The sequence below is a fragment of the Kryptolebias marmoratus genome, linkage group LG13 (genome assembly GCF_001649575.2).
Source record: "Kryptolebias marmoratus isolate JLee-2015 linkage group LG13, ASM164957v2, whole genome shotgun sequence".
In the NCBI taxonomy this organism is placed as follows: Eukaryota; Metazoa; Chordata; class Actinopteri; order Cyprinodontiformes; family Rivulidae; genus Kryptolebias; species Kryptolebias marmoratus.
The window spans coordinates 4,756,364-4,777,358 of NC_051442.1; the positions used below are offsets into that span (position 1 = coordinate 4,756,364).

The following is a 20,995-nucleotide window of genomic DNA, read 5'->3' on the forward strand; positions in this document are numbered from 1 at the left end:
TAATAATTTCTAAGTTGGTTAAATCCGAAGTTCTGACTTCAGTCTGACAAAGAAATGCTTTGAGCAGAAGAAGCCACTTGGCAGCAGTCGGCCTGTTCCAAAATGCCGTTTGATGGTTCATGTGGTGGTAAAGGCGCACGCCAAACCAGTCTACTATACAGCCTGCTTTTTGTGGTTGCTATAGAAACCCACAGTAGAAAACCCAGAAAAAAGGCAGAGTGCTTATGATCAGCCCTGCAGAGTTGGGGGGAAGTCGTGCCAGGGTTACTCCCAAAGAGCCATGTTGAAATAAAAATGAATTCTCTTTTTTCCTTCAAACTCTGCAGGCCTTGAAGCTCTCACTCTGATTTCCTCATCGCTCATGCTCTCATTTAACAAGTGGATGTGTTCCTGTCTTATTAAATATGCATGTTTAATTTGTTTCGCAGTTCATATTTCAGGAGGTGAAGGAGTTGCTGTCATGGGACTTAATTTACTAACGATGAGAGAGATCTGAACCACATCACAGCGTGAGCAAAAGCTGTGCTTCCTATAGAAACTTTGTTGTTAAATCATTCACTTCGATGTGCACAAACTTCACTTTTTCCCCCTCAGACTGGACACATAAACCTGCATAAAGATATGTAACTGGAGGAGGGCACATCATGCAAACTGTTACCTGCTGGTAACAGTTTCTGGTTGGATTCTGACGCCTACTTCTACTAAAAAATGTATCCTCAGAAATTGCAGAACTAGATTAAAATTAAGAGTTTTTCAGTTTTGGACATGTTCAAACCTGCTTGCTTGTTCAAACCTCCCAACAAATGTTTTACACTTTAAACTCTGATGCAAATTATTCATGAGCAGCTGCAGTAAGGAATGCTTTCTTTGAAAATGTCAGTCACTTTAATAAAACATGCTGTTCGGTGCAAAAAGTTTCACTTTGTTTGAGCATGAGAGCTTACGGAGGTGGTTACTGCAAACTCCCTAAATTAAAAATAAAAATTTGCTTTTAATGAGCACAAAAGTAAACCTGAACTTGCCTGAAGATTTACAAGTAAACACTCCTTGAAATGAGAATATTTAGGATAGAATGAGGTAAAATGACAATACAACTATTTAAATAAGATATGTCCTCTATTCTAAAGAGCTAGAGCACCCCAAGATTTCAGCATCTGTGAGAGTACAAGGGGTGAACATGTTCATTTATAATTATACCATAAACAAGGTCAATATATACAGTAGAGCTAAAAACCTCATACCTGAGTCATCTGTAGCAAAAACATCAATGCTCTAACTGTCCTGCTTGCAATTCAGACCTGTCAGTCATTGATGTTTAGTGCAATATGAAACAAAAAGATTGAATGAAAAAGTTTCCAAACTTGTAAGCAACTTGTTGGGGTTGGTGGAGCCAGGTTTCTTTTGTTACTCCCAGGAGGTGGCGCCAGGAGTCCGGGTAGAGTAGGGAGCTGCTGATCAGACACACCTGGGACCAGTTGGGGCTCATCAATGGTGGCATTTAAGGAGCAGGTTGACATCCATTCAGCGCCTGGTTGTTGACCATACGTGGTAACCTGAGCCCAAGCCTTGCCTTTGCAGATCCTGTTTAAATGCTGCTGTGCCTGAGAGAGGAACTTACCTTTGTGTTTCCGTTTCTTTGTTTCCAGAGATCCTGAGCTCTGCAAGACGCCAGCCTAGCCGATTCTGGTTTCCACTCCGAATGTAATTCGCTCCTGGAAGTGAGTCCAGCCATGGCCGTTCGCCTGCCTTGCCTGTCCGCTCTCCACCGAGAATCTGAGGGATTCATCTGTGCTACTTCGAACCCAGAGGCTTATCTGGCGCTTTAAGTTTTTGCCCTTCACTGGGGTTTTCCTCTAAGGAGACTGATCTTGTTTTTTTGTTGAACTATTAAACCTGTGTAGATCTGAGTCGCGTCTTGAGCAGTCTCTGTATGTGGGCCAAGAAACTTACAAAAACCATGACATAACAACCAGGCCAACAAGACCCCACAGAGCTGCTCAGGAACGTTGTGTCAGATCAGAGTCAGCAGCTCCAGTCCCATGATAGTCTGCTTCGGACTATTTATGAACAGCAGCAGGAGATGCGAGAGAGAATTGAACAGATGACGACAATGTTTCTTAAACTGCAGCCAGCCCAGCCGTCTACACCTGCAGAGGGCGCAAGCATCCCGCGTTCCAGTCCTTCGACGGTTTTTCCGCCCCCAGTAACCCGTGACGTCAGTTCCTCTAGTCCAGAGAGATATTCGGGTGAGTCAAGCTGTGGAGGATTCCTCTTGCAATGCGCCCTGGTGTTCAACAGATCTCCACAATCATTCCCCTCTGATGGATCAAGAATCTCCTACATTGTGGGTTTATTAAATGGTAAGGCCCTACGATGGGCGGAAGCCCGTTTCAAAGACCCATTAGATTTTGGGTGCTCGTTCCAGTCTTTCCTGAATGAGTTCAGGATGACGTTCTCTCAAGAACCAGATACTACAAGCAGGTCAAGGAGATTGTGGAACCTAAGACAGGGGGTGCGCTCTGTAGCAGAGTATGCCATCGATTTTAGAACACTAGCCGCCTCCTCAGGCTGGGACGCTTGTGCTCTCAAGTCGGCATTTTTTCAGTCGCTAAATGACTCAGTTAAGGACGAGCTGACTATGGTGGAAGAACCGACGGAGTTAAATGACCTAATTTTGTTAGCGATTAAAGTGGATAACAGACTGAGAGAAAGGAGAAGACAGAGAGGGAGATCCACTGTTGTAGATGGAACTTTTTATCGTGCCAGACCGGTTGTTGAACCGGGAGAGGCCGAACCCATGCAGCTGGGGCGAGCCCGCCTCTCGGCTGCTGAGAAACGGAGGCGGAGAGAGTCTGATTTATGTTTATACTGTGGGTCTCCGGACCATTTTGTTGTCGCCTGTCCTTTTAAGGCGTTCGAGCCCGGTGCCGGGGCAGCCACAAGAGGGGGTCCGTCAGACGAGGGGAATCCGATGGGTCGATCCCTGTCTTCGAAGTCCCCGAGGTTTGCCCTACCAGCCGTGATTCAGGTAAATCAAGACTCACTTGAACTTTCAGCCCTTGTTGATTCAGGATGTGAGCAGAACCTGATTGATAAATCTTTAGTGAGTCAACTAAATATCAAGACTGTGAGATTGGAGGCCCCGATAAGGGTCACAGCATTGGATGGGAGGGGACTCCATACTATTACTCACCAGACAGAGTCAGTCCAGCTGATTATTTCTGGTAACCATCATGAAATGATTTCATTTTTTGTTTTTCCGTCACCTAATCCTCCCATTGTATTGGGATTTAAATGGCTGCAATTACATAATCCTCATCTAAACTGGACTCAGGGACGAGTAGAAGCTTGGTCTCCGGAATGCCTGTCTTCATGTCTCCAGTCAGCCGTACCTCACAGACCTAGCTCTCTGCCGGCTCCTCAGAAGGAGGCGGACCTCACGGATCTCGGTAATGTCCCCAGAGAGTATCATGACTTAAGAGAGGTGTTTAGCAAGAATCATGCCCTGTCTTTACCACCACACCGTCCTTACGACTGCGCCATCAACTTATTGGCCGGAGCCTCATTACCGTCCAGCCGTCTTTATAACATTTCACGCCCTGAACGCCAGGCGATGGAAAGATACATAAATGAGTCTCTAAGGGCCGGAATAATCCGCCACTCCTCTTCACCATTAGGAGCCGGGTTTTTCTTTGTGGGAAAGAAGGATGGAACTTTAAGGCCGTGCATTGATTACAGGGGCCTTAACCAGATCACGGTTAAGAACAGGTATCCCCTACCATTACTCTCTTCAGCTTTTGAAACAGTACAGGGAATGACGGTCTTTTCCAAACTAGACCTTCGTAATGCATATCACCTCGTCCGCATAAGACAAGGAGATGAGTGGAAGACGGCGTTTAAGACACCATTAGGGCAGTTTGAGTATTTAGTGATGCCGTTTGGACTCTGCAATGCACCGGCGGTTTTTCAGTCTCTGGTTAATGATGTCCTCAGGGACTATCTGAATGTGTTCGTTTTTGTCTACCTGGATGACATATTAATCTTCTCCAAGACCCTTGCAGAGCACCAACGACATGTCCGCCTCGTCCTTCAGCGATTACTGCAGAACCGGCTGTTTGTGAAGGCAGAGAAATGTGAATTCCACAAGTCATCCGTAACTTTCCTGGGCTACGTGCTCGGGAGCGGACAGGTGCGTTCAGACCCTGACAAGGTAAAGGCAGTGTTGGATTGGCCTATTCCTGAGTCCAGGAGACAACTCCAACGGTTCCTGGGCTTTGCAAATTTTTATCGGCGGTTCATCAAGAATTATAGCCTAATTGTCGCCCCACTCACAGCTTTGACGTCCACCAAGAGAAACTTCACTTGGACTACAGAGACTAACACAGCTTTCTCTGATCTAAAACAGAGATTTGCGGGTGCGCCCATCCTGGTTCAGCCAGATCCCCTCAAGCAATTCGTACTAGAGGTGGACGCTTCAGATGCCGGCGTGGGTGCAGTATTATCCCAGAGAGCTGAGTCTGATGAGAAATTACACCCCTGTGCTTTTTTTTCCCGAAGGTTTTCCCCAGCGGAACGAAATTATGATGTGGGGGACCGAGAACTCCTGGGTATCAAGCTGGCTCTCGAGGAGTGGCGTCACTGGCTGGAGGGCGCGGAGCACCCAGTTCTGGTGTGGACGGACCACAAGAATCTCTCCTACCTGCAATCGGCTAAGAGATTGAATCCTCGGCAGTCACGGTGGTCGTTGTTCTTCTCACGATTTAATCTGTCTATATCCTTCCGTCCAGGATCTAAGAATATCAAGCCTGATGCACTGTCCAGAGTATTCTCTCCTGATGACGTAGAGAGGGCGCCGGCTCCAATTCTCCCTCCGACGTGTACAGTGGGTTCAGTGACGTGGGAGATAGAGGATCTGGTTAGGAGGGCACAACTCGTGGAGCCAGGCCCCGAGAACAGGCCACCAGACAGATCCTATGTGCCTACCTCCGTCCGGTGTCGTCTAGTTCACTGGTTCCACTCATCCAAATTCTCTGCCCATCCGGGTTCCAGCCGAACCGTGGCCCTCATCTCCAGGAGATTCTGGTGGCCCTCTTTACATAAGGATGTGAGGGAGTATGTATCCGCCTGCCCTACGTGTGCGAGGAACAAGCCGTCTCATAGACCTCCGGCTGGGCTTCTACAACCACTGCCCATTCCCACTCGACCATGGTCCCATATAGCAATTGATTTTGTGACGGGGCTCCCACCCTCCAGAGGTATGACTACCATTTTGACTATTGTTGACCGTTTCTCTAAGGCGTGCCATCTTGTTGCCCTCAGGAAGCTACCGTCAGCCCTCCAGACAGCCCAGTTGCTGGTCAGACATGTTTTCCGGTTACATGGGATTCCACTGGAGATCCTGTCGGATCGAGGTCCCCAGTTCACGTCGCAGGTTTGGAGACAGTTTTGCCGAGCTCTGGACGCTAAGGTTTCTCTCACATCCGGGTATCATCCTCAGTCCAATGGTCAGGTGGAGAGACTTAACCAGGAACTGGAGTCCGCACTCCGCTGTCTCACTTGCCAGGACCCATCTGAGTGGAGCACACATTTACCATGGGTAGAGTACGCTCACAATGCTCACGTCTCTGCGGCCACAGGATTGTCCCCATTTGAGGTTTCCTTGGGGTACCAACCTCCCCTGTTTCCCTCTGAGGAGAAGGACATTGCTGTAAGCTCCGTTTCTCTCCACATCCGTAGATGTAGAAGGGTTTGGAGGGAGACTGTGTCGGCGTTACAACGCACCTCCGCACAGAACTGCCGTTTTGCGGATCGCAGACGGATCCCTGCTCCCACCTATGTTCCTGGGCAAAGGGTCTGGCTGTCCTCTCAGGACATCCCCTTACGATCGACCTTTAAGAAGCTGGCTCCACGGTTTATTGGGCCGTATGAGATTGAGTCGGTCGTCAGCCCTACTGCTGTCCGCCTACGATTGCCCTCTTCCCTCCGTGTCCACCCCACCTTTCACGTGTCCCGGATCAAGCCAGTTTTGTCCAGTCCTCTGTGCCCTCCGGCCGCGTCCCCTCCCCCCGCCCGGGAGCTAGGGGGGCATCCTGTGTACACGGTCCGACGGATTGTGGACGCCCGTCGGCGGGGTCGAGGATGGCAGTTTTTGGTGGACTGGGAGGGTTACGGTCCGGAGGATCGTTCCTGGGTGCCCCGGTCGTTTATTTGTGATCCGACATTGATCACAGACTTTTGGGCCTCTCGTCCGTCTGGGTCTTCTGGGCTGCCAGGGGGCAGCCGTTGAGAGGGGGGTACTGTTGGGGTTGGTGGAGCCAGGTTTCTTTTGTTACTCCCAGGAGGTGGCGCCAGGAGTCCGGGTAGAGTAGGGAGCTGCTGATCAGACACACCTGGGACCAGTTGGGGCTCATCAATGGTGGCATTTAAGGAGCAGGTTGACATCCATTCAGCGCCTGGTTGTTGACCATACGTGGTAACCTGAGCCCAAGCCTTGCCTTTGCAGATCCTGTTTAAATGCTGCTGTGCCTGAGAGAGGAACTTACCTTTGTGTTTCCGTTTCTTTGTTTCCAGAGATCCTGAGCTCTGCAAGACGCCAGCCTAGCCGATTCTGGTTTCCACTCCGAATGTAATTCGCTCCTGGAAGTGAGTCCAGCCATGGCCGTTCGCCTGCCTTGCCTGTCCGCTCTCCACCGAGAATCTGAGGGATTCATCTGTGCTACTTCGAACCCAGAGGCTTATCTGGCGCTTTAAGTTTTTGCCCTTCACTGGGGTTTTCCTCTAAGGAGACTGATCTTGTTTTTTTGTTGAACTATTAAACCTGTGTAGATCTGAGTCGCGTCTTGAGCAGTCTCTGTATGTGGGCCAAGAAACTTACAAAAACCATGACATAACAACCAGGCCAACAAGACCCCACAGAGCTGCTCAGGAACGTTGTGTCAGATCAGAGTCAGCAGCTCCAGTCCCATGATAGTCTGCTTCGGACTATTTATGAACAGCAGCAGGAGATGCGAGAGAGAATTGAACAGATGACGACAATGTTTCTTAAACTGCAGCCAGCCCAGCCGTCTACACCTGCAGAGGGCGCAAGCATCCCGCGTTCCAGTCCTTCGACGGTTTTTCCGCCCCCAGTAACCCGTGACGTCAGTTCCTCTAGTCCAGAGAGATATTCGGGTGAGTCAAGCTGTGGAGGATTCCTCTTGCAATGCGCCCTGGTGTTCAACAGATCTCCACAATCATTCCCCTCTGATGGATCAAGAATCTCCTACATTGTGGGTTTATTAAATGGTAAGGCCCTACGATGGGCGGAAGCCCGTTTCAAAGACCCATTAGATTTTGGGTGCTCGTTCCAGTCTTTCCTGAATGAGTTCAGGATGACGTTCTCTCAAGAACCAGATACTACAAGCAGGTCAAGGAGATTGTGGAACCTAAGACAGGGGGTGCGCTCTGTAGCAGAGTATGCCATCGATTTTAGAACACTAGCCGCCTCCTCAGGCTGGGACGCTTGTGCTCTCAAGTCGGCATTTTTTCAGTCGCTAAATGACTCAGTTAAGGACGAGCTGACTATGGTGGAAGAACCGACGGAGTTAAATGACCTAATTTTGTTAGCGATTAAAGTGGATAACAGACTGAGAGAAAGGAGAAGACAGAGAGGGAGATCCACTGTTGTAGATGGAACTTTTTATCGTGCCAGACCGGTTGTTGAACCGGGAGAGGCCGAACCCATGCAGCTGGGGCGAGCCCGCCTCTCGGCTGCTGAGAAACGGAGGCGGAGAGAGTCTGATTTATGTTTATACTGTGGGTCTCCGGACCATTTTGTTGTCGCCTGTCCTTTTAAGGCGTTCGAGCCCGGTGCCGGGGCAGCCACAAGAGGGGGTCCGTCAGACGAGGGGAATCCGATGGGTCGATCCCTGTCTTCGAAGTCCCCGAGGTTTGCCCTACCAGCCGTGATTCAGGTAAATCAAGACTCACTTGAACTTTCAGCCCTTGTTGATTCAGGATGTGAGCAGAACCTGATTGATAAATCTTTAGTGAGTCAACTAAATATCAAGACTGTGAGATTGGAGGCCCCGATAAGGGTCACAGCATTGGATGGGAGGGGACTCCATACTATTACTCACCAGACAGAGTCAGTCCAGCTGATTATTTCTGGTAACCATCATGAAATGATTTCATTTTTTGTTTTTCCGTCACCTAATCCTCCCATTGTATTGGGATTTAAATGGCTGCAATTACATAATCCTCATCTAAACTGGACTCAGGGACGAGTAGAAGCTTGGTCTCCGGAATGCCTGTCTTCATGTCTCCAGTCAGCCGTACCTCACAGACCTAGCTCTCTGCCGGCTCCTCAGAAGGAGGCGGACCTCACGGATCTCGGTAATGTCCCCAGAGAGTATCATGACTTAAGAGAGGTGTTTAGCAAGAATCATGCCCTGTCTTTACCACCACACCGTCCTTACGACTGCGCCATCAACTTATTGGCCGGAGCCTCATTACCGTCCAGCCGTCTTTATAACATTTCACGCCCTGAACGCCAGGCGATGGAAAGATACATAAATGAGTCTCTAAGGGCCGGAATAATCCGCCACTCCTCTTCACCATTAGGAGCCGGGTTTTTCTTTGTGGGAAAGAAGGATGGAACTTTAAGGCCGTGCATTGATTACAGGGGCCTTAACCAGATCACGGTTAAGAACAGGTATCCCCTACCATTACTCTCTTCAGCTTTTGAAACAGTACAGGGAATGACGGTCTTTTCCAAACTAGACCTTCGTAATGCATATCACCTCGTCCGCATAAGACAAGGAGATGAGTGGAAGACGGCGTTTAAGACACCATTAGGGCAGTTTGAGTATTTAGTGATGCCGTTTGGACTCTGCAATGCACCGGCGGTTTTTCAGTCTCTGGTTAATGATGTCCTCAGGGACTATCTGAATGTGTTCGTTTTTGTCTACCTGGATGACATATTAATCTTCTCCAAGACCCTTGCAGAGCACCAACGACATGTCCGCCTCGTCCTTCAGCGATTACTGCAGAACCGGCTGTTTGTGAAGGCAGAGAAATGTGAATTCCACAAGTCATCCGTAACTTTCCTGGGCTACGTGCTCGGGAGCGGACAGGTGCGTTCAGACCCTGACAAGGTAAAGGCAGTGTTGGATTGGCCTATTCCTGAGTCCAGGAGACAACTCCAACGGTTCCTGGGCTTTGCAAATTTTTATCGGCGGTTCATCAAGAATTATAGCCTAATTGTCGCCCCACTCACAGCTTTGACGTCCACCAAGAGAAACTTCACTTGGACTACAGAGACTAACACAGCTTTCTCTGATCTAAAACAGAGATTTGCGGGTGCGCCCATCCTGGTTCAGCCAGATCCCCTCAAGCAATTCGTACTAGAGGTGGACGCTTCAGATGCCGGCGTGGGTGCAGTATTATCCCAGAGAGCTGAGTCTGATGAGAAATTACACCCCTGTGCTTTTTTTTCCCGAAGGTTTTCCCCAGCGGAACGAAATTATGATGTGGGGGACCGAGAACTCCTGGGTATCAAGCTGGCTCTCGAGGAGTGGCGTCACTGGCTGGAGGGCGCGGAGCACCCAGTTCTGGTGTGGACGGACCACAAGAATCTCTCCTACCTGCAATCGGCTAAGAGATTGAATCCTCGGCAGTCACGGTGGTCGTTGTTCTTCTCACGATTTAATCTGTCTATATCCTTCCGTCCAGGATCTAAGAATATCAAGCCTGATGCACTGTCCAGAGTATTCTCTCCTGATGACGTAGAGAGGGCGCCGGCTCCAATTCTCCCTCCGACGTGTACAGTGGGTTCAGTGACGTGGGAGATAGAGGATCTGGTTAGGAGGGCACAACTCGTGGAGCCAGGCCCCGAGAACAGGCCACCAGACAGATCCTATGTGCCTACCTCCGTCCGGTGTCGTCTAGTTCACTGGTTCCACTCATCCAAATTCTCTGCCCATCCGGGTTCCAGCCGAACCGTGGCCCTCATCTCCAGGAGATTCTGGTGGCCCTCTTTACATAAGGATGTGAGGGAGTATGTATCCGCCTGCCCTACGTGTGCGAGGAACAAGCCGTCTCATAGACCTCCGGCTGGGCTTCTACAACCACTGCCCATTCCCACTCGACCATGGTCCCATATAGCAATTGATTTTGTGACGGGGCTCCCACCCTCCAGAGGTATGACTACCATTTTGACTATTGTTGACCGTTTCTCTAAGGCGTGCCATCTTGTTGCCCTCAGGAAGCTACCGTCAGCCCTCCAGACAGCCCAGTTGCTGGTCAGACATGTTTTCCGGTTACATGGGATTCCACTGGAGATCCTGTCGGATCGAGGTCCCCAGTTCACGTCGCAGGTTTGGAGACAGTTTTGCCGAGCTCTGGACGCTAAGGTTTCTCTCACATCCGGGTATCATCCTCAGTCCAATGGTCAGGTGGAGAGACTTAACCAGGAACTGGAGTCCGCACTCCGCTGTCTCACTTGCCAGGACCCATCTGAGTGGAGCACACATTTACCATGGGTAGAGTACGCTCACAATGCTCACGTCTCTGCGGCCACAGGATTGTCCCCATTTGAGGTTTCCTTGGGGTACCAACCTCCCCTGTTTCCCTCTGAGGAGAAGGACATTGCTGTAAGCTCCGTTTCTCTCCACATCCGTAGATGTAGAAGGGTTTGGAGGGAGACTGTGTCGGCGTTACAACGCACCTCCGCACAGAACTGCCGTTTTGCGGATCGCAGACGGATCCCTGCTCCCACCTATGTTCCTGGGCAAAGGGTCTGGCTGTCCTCTCAGGACATCCCCTTACGATCGACCTTTAAGAAGCTGGCTCCACGGTTTATTGGGCCGTATGAGATTGAGTCGGTCGTCAGCCCTACTGCTGTCCGCCTACGATTGCCCTCTTCCCTCCGTGTCCACCCCACCTTTCACGTGTCCCGGATCAAGCCAGTTTTGTCCAGTCCTCTGTGCCCTCCGGCCGCGTCCCCTCCCCCCGCCCGGGAGCTAGGGGGGCATCCTGTGTACACGGTCCGACGGATTGTGGACGCCCGTCGGCGGGGTCGAGGATGGCAGTTTTTGGTGGACTGGGAGGGTTACGGTCCGGAGGATCGTTCCTGGGTGCCCCGGTCGTTTATTTGTGATCCGACATTGATCACAGACTTTTGGGCCTCTCGTCCGTCTGGGTCTTCTGGGCTGCCAGGGGGCAGCCGTTGAGAGGGGGGTACTGTTGGGGTTGGTGGAGCCAGGTTTCTTTTGTTACTCCCAGGAGGTGGCGCCAGGAGTCCGGGTAGAGTAGGGAGCTGCTGATCAGACACACCTGGGACCAGTTGGGGCTCATCAATGGTGGCATTTAAGGAGCAGGTTGACATCCATTCAGCGCCTGGTTGTTGACCATACGTGGTAACCTGAGCCCAAGCCTTGCCTTTGCAGATCCTGTTTAAATGCTGCTGTGCCTGAGAGAGGAACTTACCTTTGTGTTTCCGTTTCTTTGTTTCCAGAGATCCTGAGCTCTGCAAGACGCCAGCCTAGCCGATTCTGGTTTCCACTCCGAATGTAATTCGCTCCTGGAAGTGAGTCCAGCCATGGCCGTTCGCCTGCCTTGCCTGTCCGCTCTCCACCGAGAATCTGAGGGATTCATCTGTGCTACTTCGAACCCAGAGGCTTATCTGGCGCTTTAAGTTTTTGCCCTTCACTGGGGTTTTCCTCTAAGGAGACTGATCTTGGTTTTTGTTGAACTATTAAACCTGTGTAGATCTGAGTCGCGTCTTGAGCAGTCTCTGTATGTGGGCCAAGAAACTTACAAAAGCCATGACACAACTGAAAGTCTATGAAGCAAAAACAGGCAACATCTTTCACTTGCAAAGCCACTGCAGAAACTGTTCTCAACTCCCAAATGCTTACAGAATATTGTTTTTTTTTTTTTTTTTTAAGTGATGCAACACAGTGGTAAACAAGTCCCTAAACACAAACTCTGATGAAATCTTCATGAATAATTTTGAAAAAAGAAGAAAAAAACATGATTTGTAGAAAAGCAGCTGGGTCAAGAAGATCCTGGACCGCAGACTCAGATGTGACAACTAACAGTTTGAATGGACTCTAATTTACAAAACAGTAAGAATCAACAGTTCAAAGTTAATCTAAAAATTGTGATTTTACTGTAAGTGATGTAATAGTTTTGCTTATTTATAGCCTCTCTAGACCAATCTTCTATAAACACTGTAAAGCAGGGTACTGGCACAGCATCAATACTGGTATATTTTCTGAAAAAAAAGCCTTTAGTCTCCAAAATCTTTTCTTTTACCTATTTCATGGGTAAAATATATGCTAAATAATAGTAAATTTGTGTATAGTATAGACAAATCTCATATACTTTTGTCTAAATACTAAAGTGCATGTCATATAAGGTTTAATATTTCCATAATTATAAGGGAAAAGACTACACTCTATAGGTTAAAGTTATTAATCAGTGAAATTAACTACAAACACTGGTAGCAGAGCTCTGGTTAGACTAAGCCAAGGGTTTGCAAACTTTACAATCCAAGAGCTTTTTTTGTGCCTTGCTCTACATCATTTTTAGAGCCACAAAATGTACTTGAAGCTTGAAATAAAAATGAAACTCATAAATACTATATATAAAAAACCCTTTTTCGACATTACAAAATAAAAAACTATAATAATTTGTTGATATTTATCAGTGTTTTTACAAATTAGGGGGAAAATATCTCGTTCATACTTTCTTTAAACTATGCAAGGCAAAGTGAATCATTTTTTAAAATATTTTTTGGGAGTTTGTAGGTATTCCCTTTTGAAATAATGAAGCATATTTTTGCATCCTACTTAAATATTAAGTGGAAAATTGAAGCAAATGTCTTATTTCCACATTGCATAATACATTATTAGTGTTTGCACAACTGCCCTTTGTCTTTTTCCTTTGAGAGTCTAACTTAAATGGATTAAAAATATTGAATTTTCTAGTGGACGTCAGAGAGATATATCAAACTTTAATCAATTTAGTGGCTAACAAGCTAAAACATTATTAGTTAAACTTATAAGTTTGTTTTGCTTCTTGTATTAATAATGTATTTCTGTCACAGAGATTTCATTCAAAGAAAAATGGTTTTCCTTTTGAGGTTATAAATATAAATATTTCTCACTTCATGTTAATTTTGGTAAAAGCTACAAAAAGCCACATTTGGCCCATTTGGCCTACGTAGCACCTAACAAAATGGCGGCCAGAAATCCCGCCTAGTACTGTCAGTGGCCATAACAATGAGAAAACCACAACATGTGCACATAGAGTTGAACTTGGCGGAGCTTCTCAGTGTCTGTCCGCTGCAGGTTCAGCCTTTTACTTCAGAATCACCTCCTTTTTGATGAGCTACTTCCCCTCGCTGCCTCTCCGGTAATCACTGTGTCCCACATGGAGGCTCGTCACATCTGCTCTCCCCTTTCATTTCCACCTTCTGATAGAAAAGGTTGTGTGTTTCAAACCTGCTCAACCATAGAAGCCTCCCTGCAGCTGCTGGAGTCGTTCCCAGGCCGGGAGAGAAGGTGTGCACAGATAAGAGGTCTTTATCTGGGCCCCTGAGGGAGGCAGGTTAAGTTTAAGGTGAAGGTTTGACATGGCCGCCTGTCTACTTGCTTTGGCTGCTTCCTCCCTCTCCTCCCTCTCCTCCACCACCTGATGTGAGGCTCAGGCTCAGTCCCCCAATCCCCATGTCCCTGGGCTCATTCTTGACGACCCCCACTGCTCCGGCTTTAATGAGAAAGATGAAAGAGGTGCAGGCTGGGAGAACACCCAGCCCTCCTCCTCCTCCTCCTCCTAGATTCACTTTGCTCCTCGCCCTCACCGGCCCTCCAGCATCATCCAGCACTTTGTGCTGGGGTGGGGGGTTTCTACTGTAATAAAATGGGACTGAATCTGGTTTAAATTTTTCAGGTATTATTCCGTCTGATCTTCTGGGCAAATTTCTTCTCATTTTTCATGTCTTGTGTTCTGCTTTGCGGCGCTGCTATGATTAAATCATAAACCCCCTTTTCATGTTTCACCGAAGTTATCATGGAGTTTTACACTGATGATGCTGACGGAGTTCATGTTTGACTGTCAGTTAGCAAAATATCTCATGAACCACTGGACAGATTTCAATGAAACTCAGAAAGTCATCATTTGATGGATACCTTTCAGAGTCAACCATGGCTGCTACAGCCAGCTGACATTAATAAAACACAAAAATGGCTACAGCTTTTATGGCTACAGTCAGCTAAGTCTTTCATAACACATACTCAGTGTGCCATCTTGCACAAGATTGCACATAGTTATATCTAAGGTTTTACTAAAACAGCTAAAACTGCATAATTTCTCAACACAAGATGATCTTAGTCTAAAACTCTGGCATGAAAGGCAGAAAGAGCTATGCATTCCTTTAATTTTATTCTGTCTTGCAGCTACATGTAAGGCTTTACCCAAATACCTTGGTCTTTTTTTTTAATTAAGAGACAAGATTGGATGATTGTAATTGTTCGGTTGACTCGGGTCTGAAGGTCCTGTCTTTCTATTTTAGCCTCATTATTGCCTTCTGGAAACTGTAGCATTTGTTCTGAACAGTAATCCCTTCAGTCCAACACTTCTTCAAAGCTCTGGAGTCCTGCAGTAGGATGAAGTGTGAAAACCTCGAGTTATGTCATCCATTATACAAAAGGAGTGCAAGAATCCACATCACACAGCCCTTAACATTTGTGTTTTTTAAATTAAGAAAATAAAACGTGTTTTTCTGATAGATGAACTTTAGTGTTTTCACGTGCACAGAAAGGTTTAAAGCGGACTGTCCTCATTTTTAGCTACTCTGATTGAATGCTGCCACCCTGTGGTCAGATTATGTACTGCAACAAATGGCAACAATCCTTGTAAAATTAAGATTTATCCAGCAGTTGTATGCTGCTATATCAGGGGTGTCAAACTCCAGGCCTCAAGGCTCCGCTGTGCTGGAAGTTTTTGGTTTTTCTGCTCCAACACACCTCATCGCTTTAATTACCTCCTCACCAAATCATCAAGTTCTCCATAAGAACGACCATAAGTCACTCATTTAAAGCAAGAACACATCTTAACATGCCCCGAGTGTCTCCCGAGGAACGGAGTTTGACATGTGTGTTTTTGATTCAATTAGATAAATGTTGAAGCGTGATTTGTAAACAACCAAAATTAAGGTGATGTGATTACAGCAAGCAGAAGATGCTTAATTCAGCTCGACGGAAGGTAATGCCAGCAGTAAGAAGTCAAAACATCCCCATTGGTGTTTGGTTAAATAACGGCATTATTTTAAAACTCAACAGGCGGTTCAGGAGCGTTTTATTCAACAGAGCACCTTCTGTGAGGCTAACAGTCGGAGCAGCTCCTGAGCAACAAACTACAAGATCTTAAACTTGGTCTTCAATCAGCAATACGTCCTATAAAGTTTTCAAATTTCCTAAAATAGACAAAAAAAAAAGAAATACAAATTTAAAAGAGACAAGACTTGAACTACCTGGTTGTTTTGTTTTTCCCAACAATCAATGGAATAATTATTCCTATTACAGTTTACATATATATGAAATAACAGGGACTTGAAATCAAAGGACTGATAAAAGTTGGAGTGCAGGTCAATGGTCCACATGGACAGCAAACATGAGGAAGAAAAGCTTTTGTAAACAGGAGGTAAATTTGGTGATCTGCCTCACTCGTCGCTCCAGCCTCACACGCTCTTGGACTTGTCCTGGTTGTTCATGTATTTCTGGTAAACCACTCTCAGCGTGGTGAACAGGTTTCCCGTGAAGAGCACCAGGTACGAGCAGCCGCACATCAAAACCTAGACAGCAAAAACAAAATAGAGCTTTAAAACCAAAAGCATTCGGCAGCAAAGATTTATTGCGTCGGTTCAGTTTAACAAGACTTGGGAAGTTTGTTTTTTTTTTCCTGCAGAGAGCACCAACTGAAATGTTTGCAAATGTGCAGTGTGGGTCCTGTGGTTACTCAAACAAGTCAGGGAGAAAACAGGGAGAAGATGTTTAAACATCAGTTCTAGGCTATTCATCCAAAATAACTGGCCCATTTGAAAATAAACCATTTAGGTTGGCTAATTTACAAGTCACTAAGAAGATAAAATGTTTAAGGGAACTAACCTGCCACTCTTTACACTCTGGAAGCTGGAACATCTTGAAGAGGGTTATGCTGTTGTAAAGCTGCCAAAACTGTAATAAAGTAAGAGTCAACAATCAAAAAGTGTCCTAAAAAACTGTAAATGTAACCCGTTTTACATAGATGTCTGAGTTTATAATAAAATGAAAAACATTAATGAGATTTAAATGCCACTGTAAAAGGAGGAAGCTACATACGTGACCAAAGAACAAGAAAGGAAGTAAGAAGGTCAGGCCTCTCCACATCCAGGACTGGAATCCCTCTAAACACCAGCAGTAAAAAAAAAATAAAAAAATCATCCCTCAGCTGACATCAACATGAAACTAAAATAGAAACATTTAACAGTTTAAGTAATTTTAATACAACCTCAAATCCAAAACAGTTGGAATGTTGTATAAAAGGTAAATAAAAACAAAAGGCAATGATCTGATTTTATTTGTATCATTAACATTAACAGGAGCGTAGTGTAACACCTTCTGCAGAGTCCTAATAAAGATAATGTTTGGATTATATGACAGCCTATATGAAAATGATGTTTTATGCTCCCTGAATGACTGTCTCAGTCCGAGGAGCATCAATTCTGGCAGCGAGGAGGTTCTTTAAACAACTAACTCATGGTTGTTGTTTTCTTGTTTTGTACAAAAAAAGCAAATGATATATTTAAACACAAGCTGCTTACCGACTGTAAGATCCATGTTGTGTCTTTCTCCCAGCGTTTTGAGTCGGTACAAGCAGCCACTCTGATAATAGTACTGAAGGAACTGAACAAAGTCTACACACCAAAAGATTTGAAAAATAAACAAAAGTACAGACATCATTTCACTGCTGGCTAACATCCATCTACATCACTGTCACTACTTTGTGTGGTTCATTTTTATTATGTCATTTTAGCCATGATTTAAAAAAAGTTAAATGTTCAAAAATATGACAATTTCAGGGAGAAAATACAACTTTTAAAAACCTCTTCTCAAATTCACAACACAAAAAGTTTTTTAGGCTTTTACAGTTTCCAAATTAAGACTAATACACTAAATAATTAAGCAGAAAATTAAATTGATGTAAACGGATTACACCAATATAAACTAACTTTCATAGTATTGCTTTCATTGGCTATAAATTCCTGGATACTTTTACCTTATATGGTCTCAAAAAAAACATCTTCAAATGAAATATTATGACAAAAATATTTAGATTTGGGGTTATAATGCCTGATTTATATAATTATGGTAGTGAATATCCTGTAATTTAAACAGCATGTTTTCAAAATGGGAAAAAATAAATCTGATCAGCGGCAGAATTCGTGCTCACACACCATATTTTAAGATGAGGGGTCACAGGCTCATGTTGCTTCATGTTAAAGGGGACAAAAGTCAGACCCCTTGCTGATGAAAACACACTGAACCGTTTCAACTCACAAGATTGTATTGTGGAATTAAGAGACAGGGAGAATGTCTTACTTTGGTAGAGATTGTAGGATAGAAACTGGTTTCTAAACATCTGATAGAGAGCGCCATCAGGCCTGCAGACAAAGATGAGGGTCAGATCAGCACATACTGAAGAGTAAAAACCAGCCAGTGAGTGTGCGCCTATCATTCATCTCCAGGTGGTAAATGTGTAAAAGAACATGTCTCACCAAGTGAGCATGACTCCAGACAGGAAGGTTGACACATAATGGTGGAAAACCCACCAACCTTTGATCCTGAAACAACAAACAGGATTATAACAATTTCTAATTAATAAAATTCAGATCAAGTTCTGAAGCTTTGCGAGGTGTGGAAACAAGTGAAATTTGTCTGTAACTGGGAAATCTGATTGTAGGAATTTACGAAGATTTTAATAATTAATTAGCTTAAAAGGTTATTTCAAAATCATTTTCAGTGGCACTGAGAACCACAAGCTGCCTTGAGAGGGTTAAAAGACCCAGAGAAAGACCCTAACATGGTCTACATCAGGGGTGGGCAATCCTGGTCCTCGAGGGCCACTATCCAGCATGTTTTACTTGTTTCCCTGCTCCAACACACCTGATTCAGAGGTTAAATCCCCTCTTCATGTTCTGCAGAAGCCTGTTAATCACCCATTGATTCAAATCATGTTGGAGCAGAGAAACAAGAAAAACATGCAGGATGGAGGCCCTCCAGAACCAGGGTTGCCCACCCCTGGTCTACATGGATCAGTTGGACAGTCACACACCTTGAGCCGTTGCTGATGAGGATACTTTCCCTGATGGTGAGTGTGCAGTAATACCACACCAACAGGAAGTTGAACAGAGCGTCCAGGACTCTGAAACAACAGCAGAAATGCTGATTGGTGCGTTCCATCATCACAATGCTCCAATTCAGATTTCAGATGCTACCTAATTCTTTACAAAACCACTCAGCAGGCGTGTTATAGTCTCACATTTATCTTTAGAAGCAGTTTGGAAAACACAAACCCTGTGAACCATCTGCTGACAGAAAATAAAAGGCACAATTTTCACTTCAACAGAGTGCTGGGAAACATTACCTGTAGCTGAACAAAAAGCCACACGTGAAAGAAAACACGAAGAGGATGACAGTGAGGACCAGCTTAAACTTCTCATATTCATCCTTGTATGCAAACCTTTGTTAGGGAACAAAAAGAGAGGACTGTTAATGTTGTGTCTGTGAAGCTGCACACTGATGAGTGTTTTCTGCCGTCAACGTGACTTACTTCGCCTGTTTGTTCAGGAGTGTTACATTGACATTTCCTAGAACCAGACTGAGGTATAACCTAAACAGGAGGAGGAATTAGTCAATCACAATGTTCAAATCGTAGAGACTCTGGATTAAAACTCTTATAATAAAATTATACCCGTTCTTCTTTGGCAGAAAAGCTTCCATCTCAAAGAAAGCATTTGTTTTGTCTTTGATGGATTCTTCAATTTCGGCGATGGAATCCAGCTCCTCTGGGCTTAGTTTTGACGTTGGATTGTTTTCTTTGCATCTATGTGAGGAAAATAATGTGACACATTTACACCCCACGTCTATACACAATCACCAACATTTACAAATTTCATTTATTTGTTACCATTTAAAGCATGGTACGATTTCACACCTTTTTCCAACCCACCAACTGGCATAGGCTCTGACAGACTCAAAATTTACTTAAATGCTTTGTTGTTAAAAAAACAAAACGATTCAAAACAGAAGTAAACGCAGCCCTAAATAAAACCAGGATCAATACTTGCTCTTTTAGTGACGACGTAAGCTCTTTCAGTTTCTTCCTCTGACGTGCAATAGCGCCGGAGCAGCTGTTTTGGAGTTTGGACACTTCCTCGAGCTTCTGTTTGTACAGACGATGGGTGTCCTGGAGGCAAAAAACCAGAAACAAGAACAAATGAGACAAAACTGTGTTGCGCAAGCATTTACATTGTAGAATAATATGAAATCTATAAGGTAGAAAGTACACGAAAGATGGTATTGAATTGATTACAAAGATGCTCAGTTGTCACATCTATCTTTAAAAGAAGTTTGGAAAAATCCACTTTTATTATAAATATAACTGTGGATACAGTCAACAGAACAGTGAGTCCCTCTTTTTCCAACTTCTGTCATGTTCATTTTTGCCTGACAAATATCAGTCAGCCACAAACACATCGTGTGTATTTATAATTTCTTATTGTTAATATGAAAGAATAGAAGCTAGCTGAGAGCAGGACATGAAAAATTATACTTCCTGAAAAGATAAGTGTAGGCTTTTTGATAGATCCCGTTCTATAGTAAAATATGACACATTACTGGATTAAAGATATTTCTAGTAGCTATTTTTTGGTAATTAATGTCTGTTTTTTGTCTAAAATAATCAACTCTAGCATATGTATTAAATACCTTCAAATATTCCTCTATCATTCTGTGATATATGAGAACTTAGTTCCTCTCTTTTCAGAGGAGAAAAAAAAAAAAGCTTTTAGAGACATAAAAGGGGAACCCAATATTTCAGCCTGAAGCTCAATACCCCCTCAATAACATGGGAACATAATAATTTACCATGTATTGGACAGGAAGAGGCCTTTCAACACTGCATCTGTCAGTGCTCATCATGTTAAATGAGCTTATTTATGAACAGAATATTTATGTTTTAAGCCACTGACAGAAGAACCAAGAACCTGTTTACCTTACCTGAATTTGCTGGTAGTCTTTCTCTAAATCTTCCCACTCCCGCAGGCACTCGGATAAATTCGTTGGGCTGAACATTTCTGCCGTACCATTTAGAAACCTCCCGGAGTTGAGAAATAACCAGGATCTGCTGCCTGTGCAACAGCTGTAGCGCCGTTAGCGTCAAAAGCAACAAAAGGGGAGAGACTTCCTGTTTAATTGCCTTCAAAATAAAAGCTGGACACTAAAGGAGGCAGAAGCTTGAATGTTGCTAGTCAATTATAAACAGCTTTAGTAACTTTTTATTTTAAATACTAGTAAAATAGCTACTAAGGCTTCCATTTGTTTATATATAATGCCAGTAAAAACTATTATCGTGTCCTGTTTGACTTTGAAGAAAAATCTGGATAATTTTATTTTGAAAATTGCATTCACGCTAGCTTTGCCAACGTTGTTGCGTCGTGTTTGTGAGACGTGTCCAATCAAATGACACGCTAGATAAACGTCATCTTGATTCAGCCAATCAGCGCCAATACATATTAAACTTGCTTGCATACGCCAAAACGCATTGTTTTGTTTGTTTGTCACGGCGTAAGTCTTAATCTTTAAATAATTGTATTTAAATGTCTAAAGGCGTCTACTTTTATTATTTTAAATTAAAACATTTCATCTTGTAATTAGTATATGCACTTCTTTTTTATTTTGGGTCAAGTTAT

At 44.8% G+C, this 20,995-nt stretch overlaps 1 protein-coding gene across 1 annotated transcript; it reads right to left on the reverse strand.

Annotated features, from left to right (window-relative positions):
* Positions 1-15,325: 15,325 nt before the first annotated feature.
* Positions 15,326-20,486, reverse strand: LOC108238038 (ion channel TACAN-like). Its single transcript, XM_017419844.3, has 12 exons — positions 20,304-20,486; positions 19,373-19,491; positions 18,997-19,128; positions 18,856-18,915; positions 18,670-18,765; positions 18,358-18,447; positions 17,801-17,866; positions 17,625-17,686; positions 16,847-16,939; positions 16,365-16,429; positions 16,152-16,220; positions 15,326-15,838 (listed from the first exon to the last, which is right to left on the reverse strand). The coding sequence occupies exons 1-12, from the start codon at positions 20,376-20,378 to the stop codon at positions 15,725-15,727; spliced, it is 1,041 nt and encodes a 346-aa protein (XP_017275333.1). The 5' UTR covers positions 20,379-20,486; the 3' UTR covers positions 15,326-15,724.
* Between the last annotated feature and the right edge of the window lie 509 nt (positions 20,487-20,995).

Bases quoted from the DNA above. Each gene is read 5' to 3' on its own strand.
- LOC108238038 (XM_017419844.3), bottom strand. From the start codon at position 20,378: ATGTTCAGCCCAACGAATTTATCCGAGTGCCTGCGGGAGTGGGAAGAT. The intron at 16,940-17,624 runs GTAAGACATTCT...TTTGGTGTGTAG, and splicing joins ATCCTACAATCTCTACCAAA to ACTTTGTTCAGTTCCTTCAG. The intron at 15,839-16,151 runs GTTAGTTCCCTT...TTTGCTGTCTAG, and splicing joins CAGAGTGTAAAGAGTGGCAG to GTTTTGATGTGCGGCTGCTC.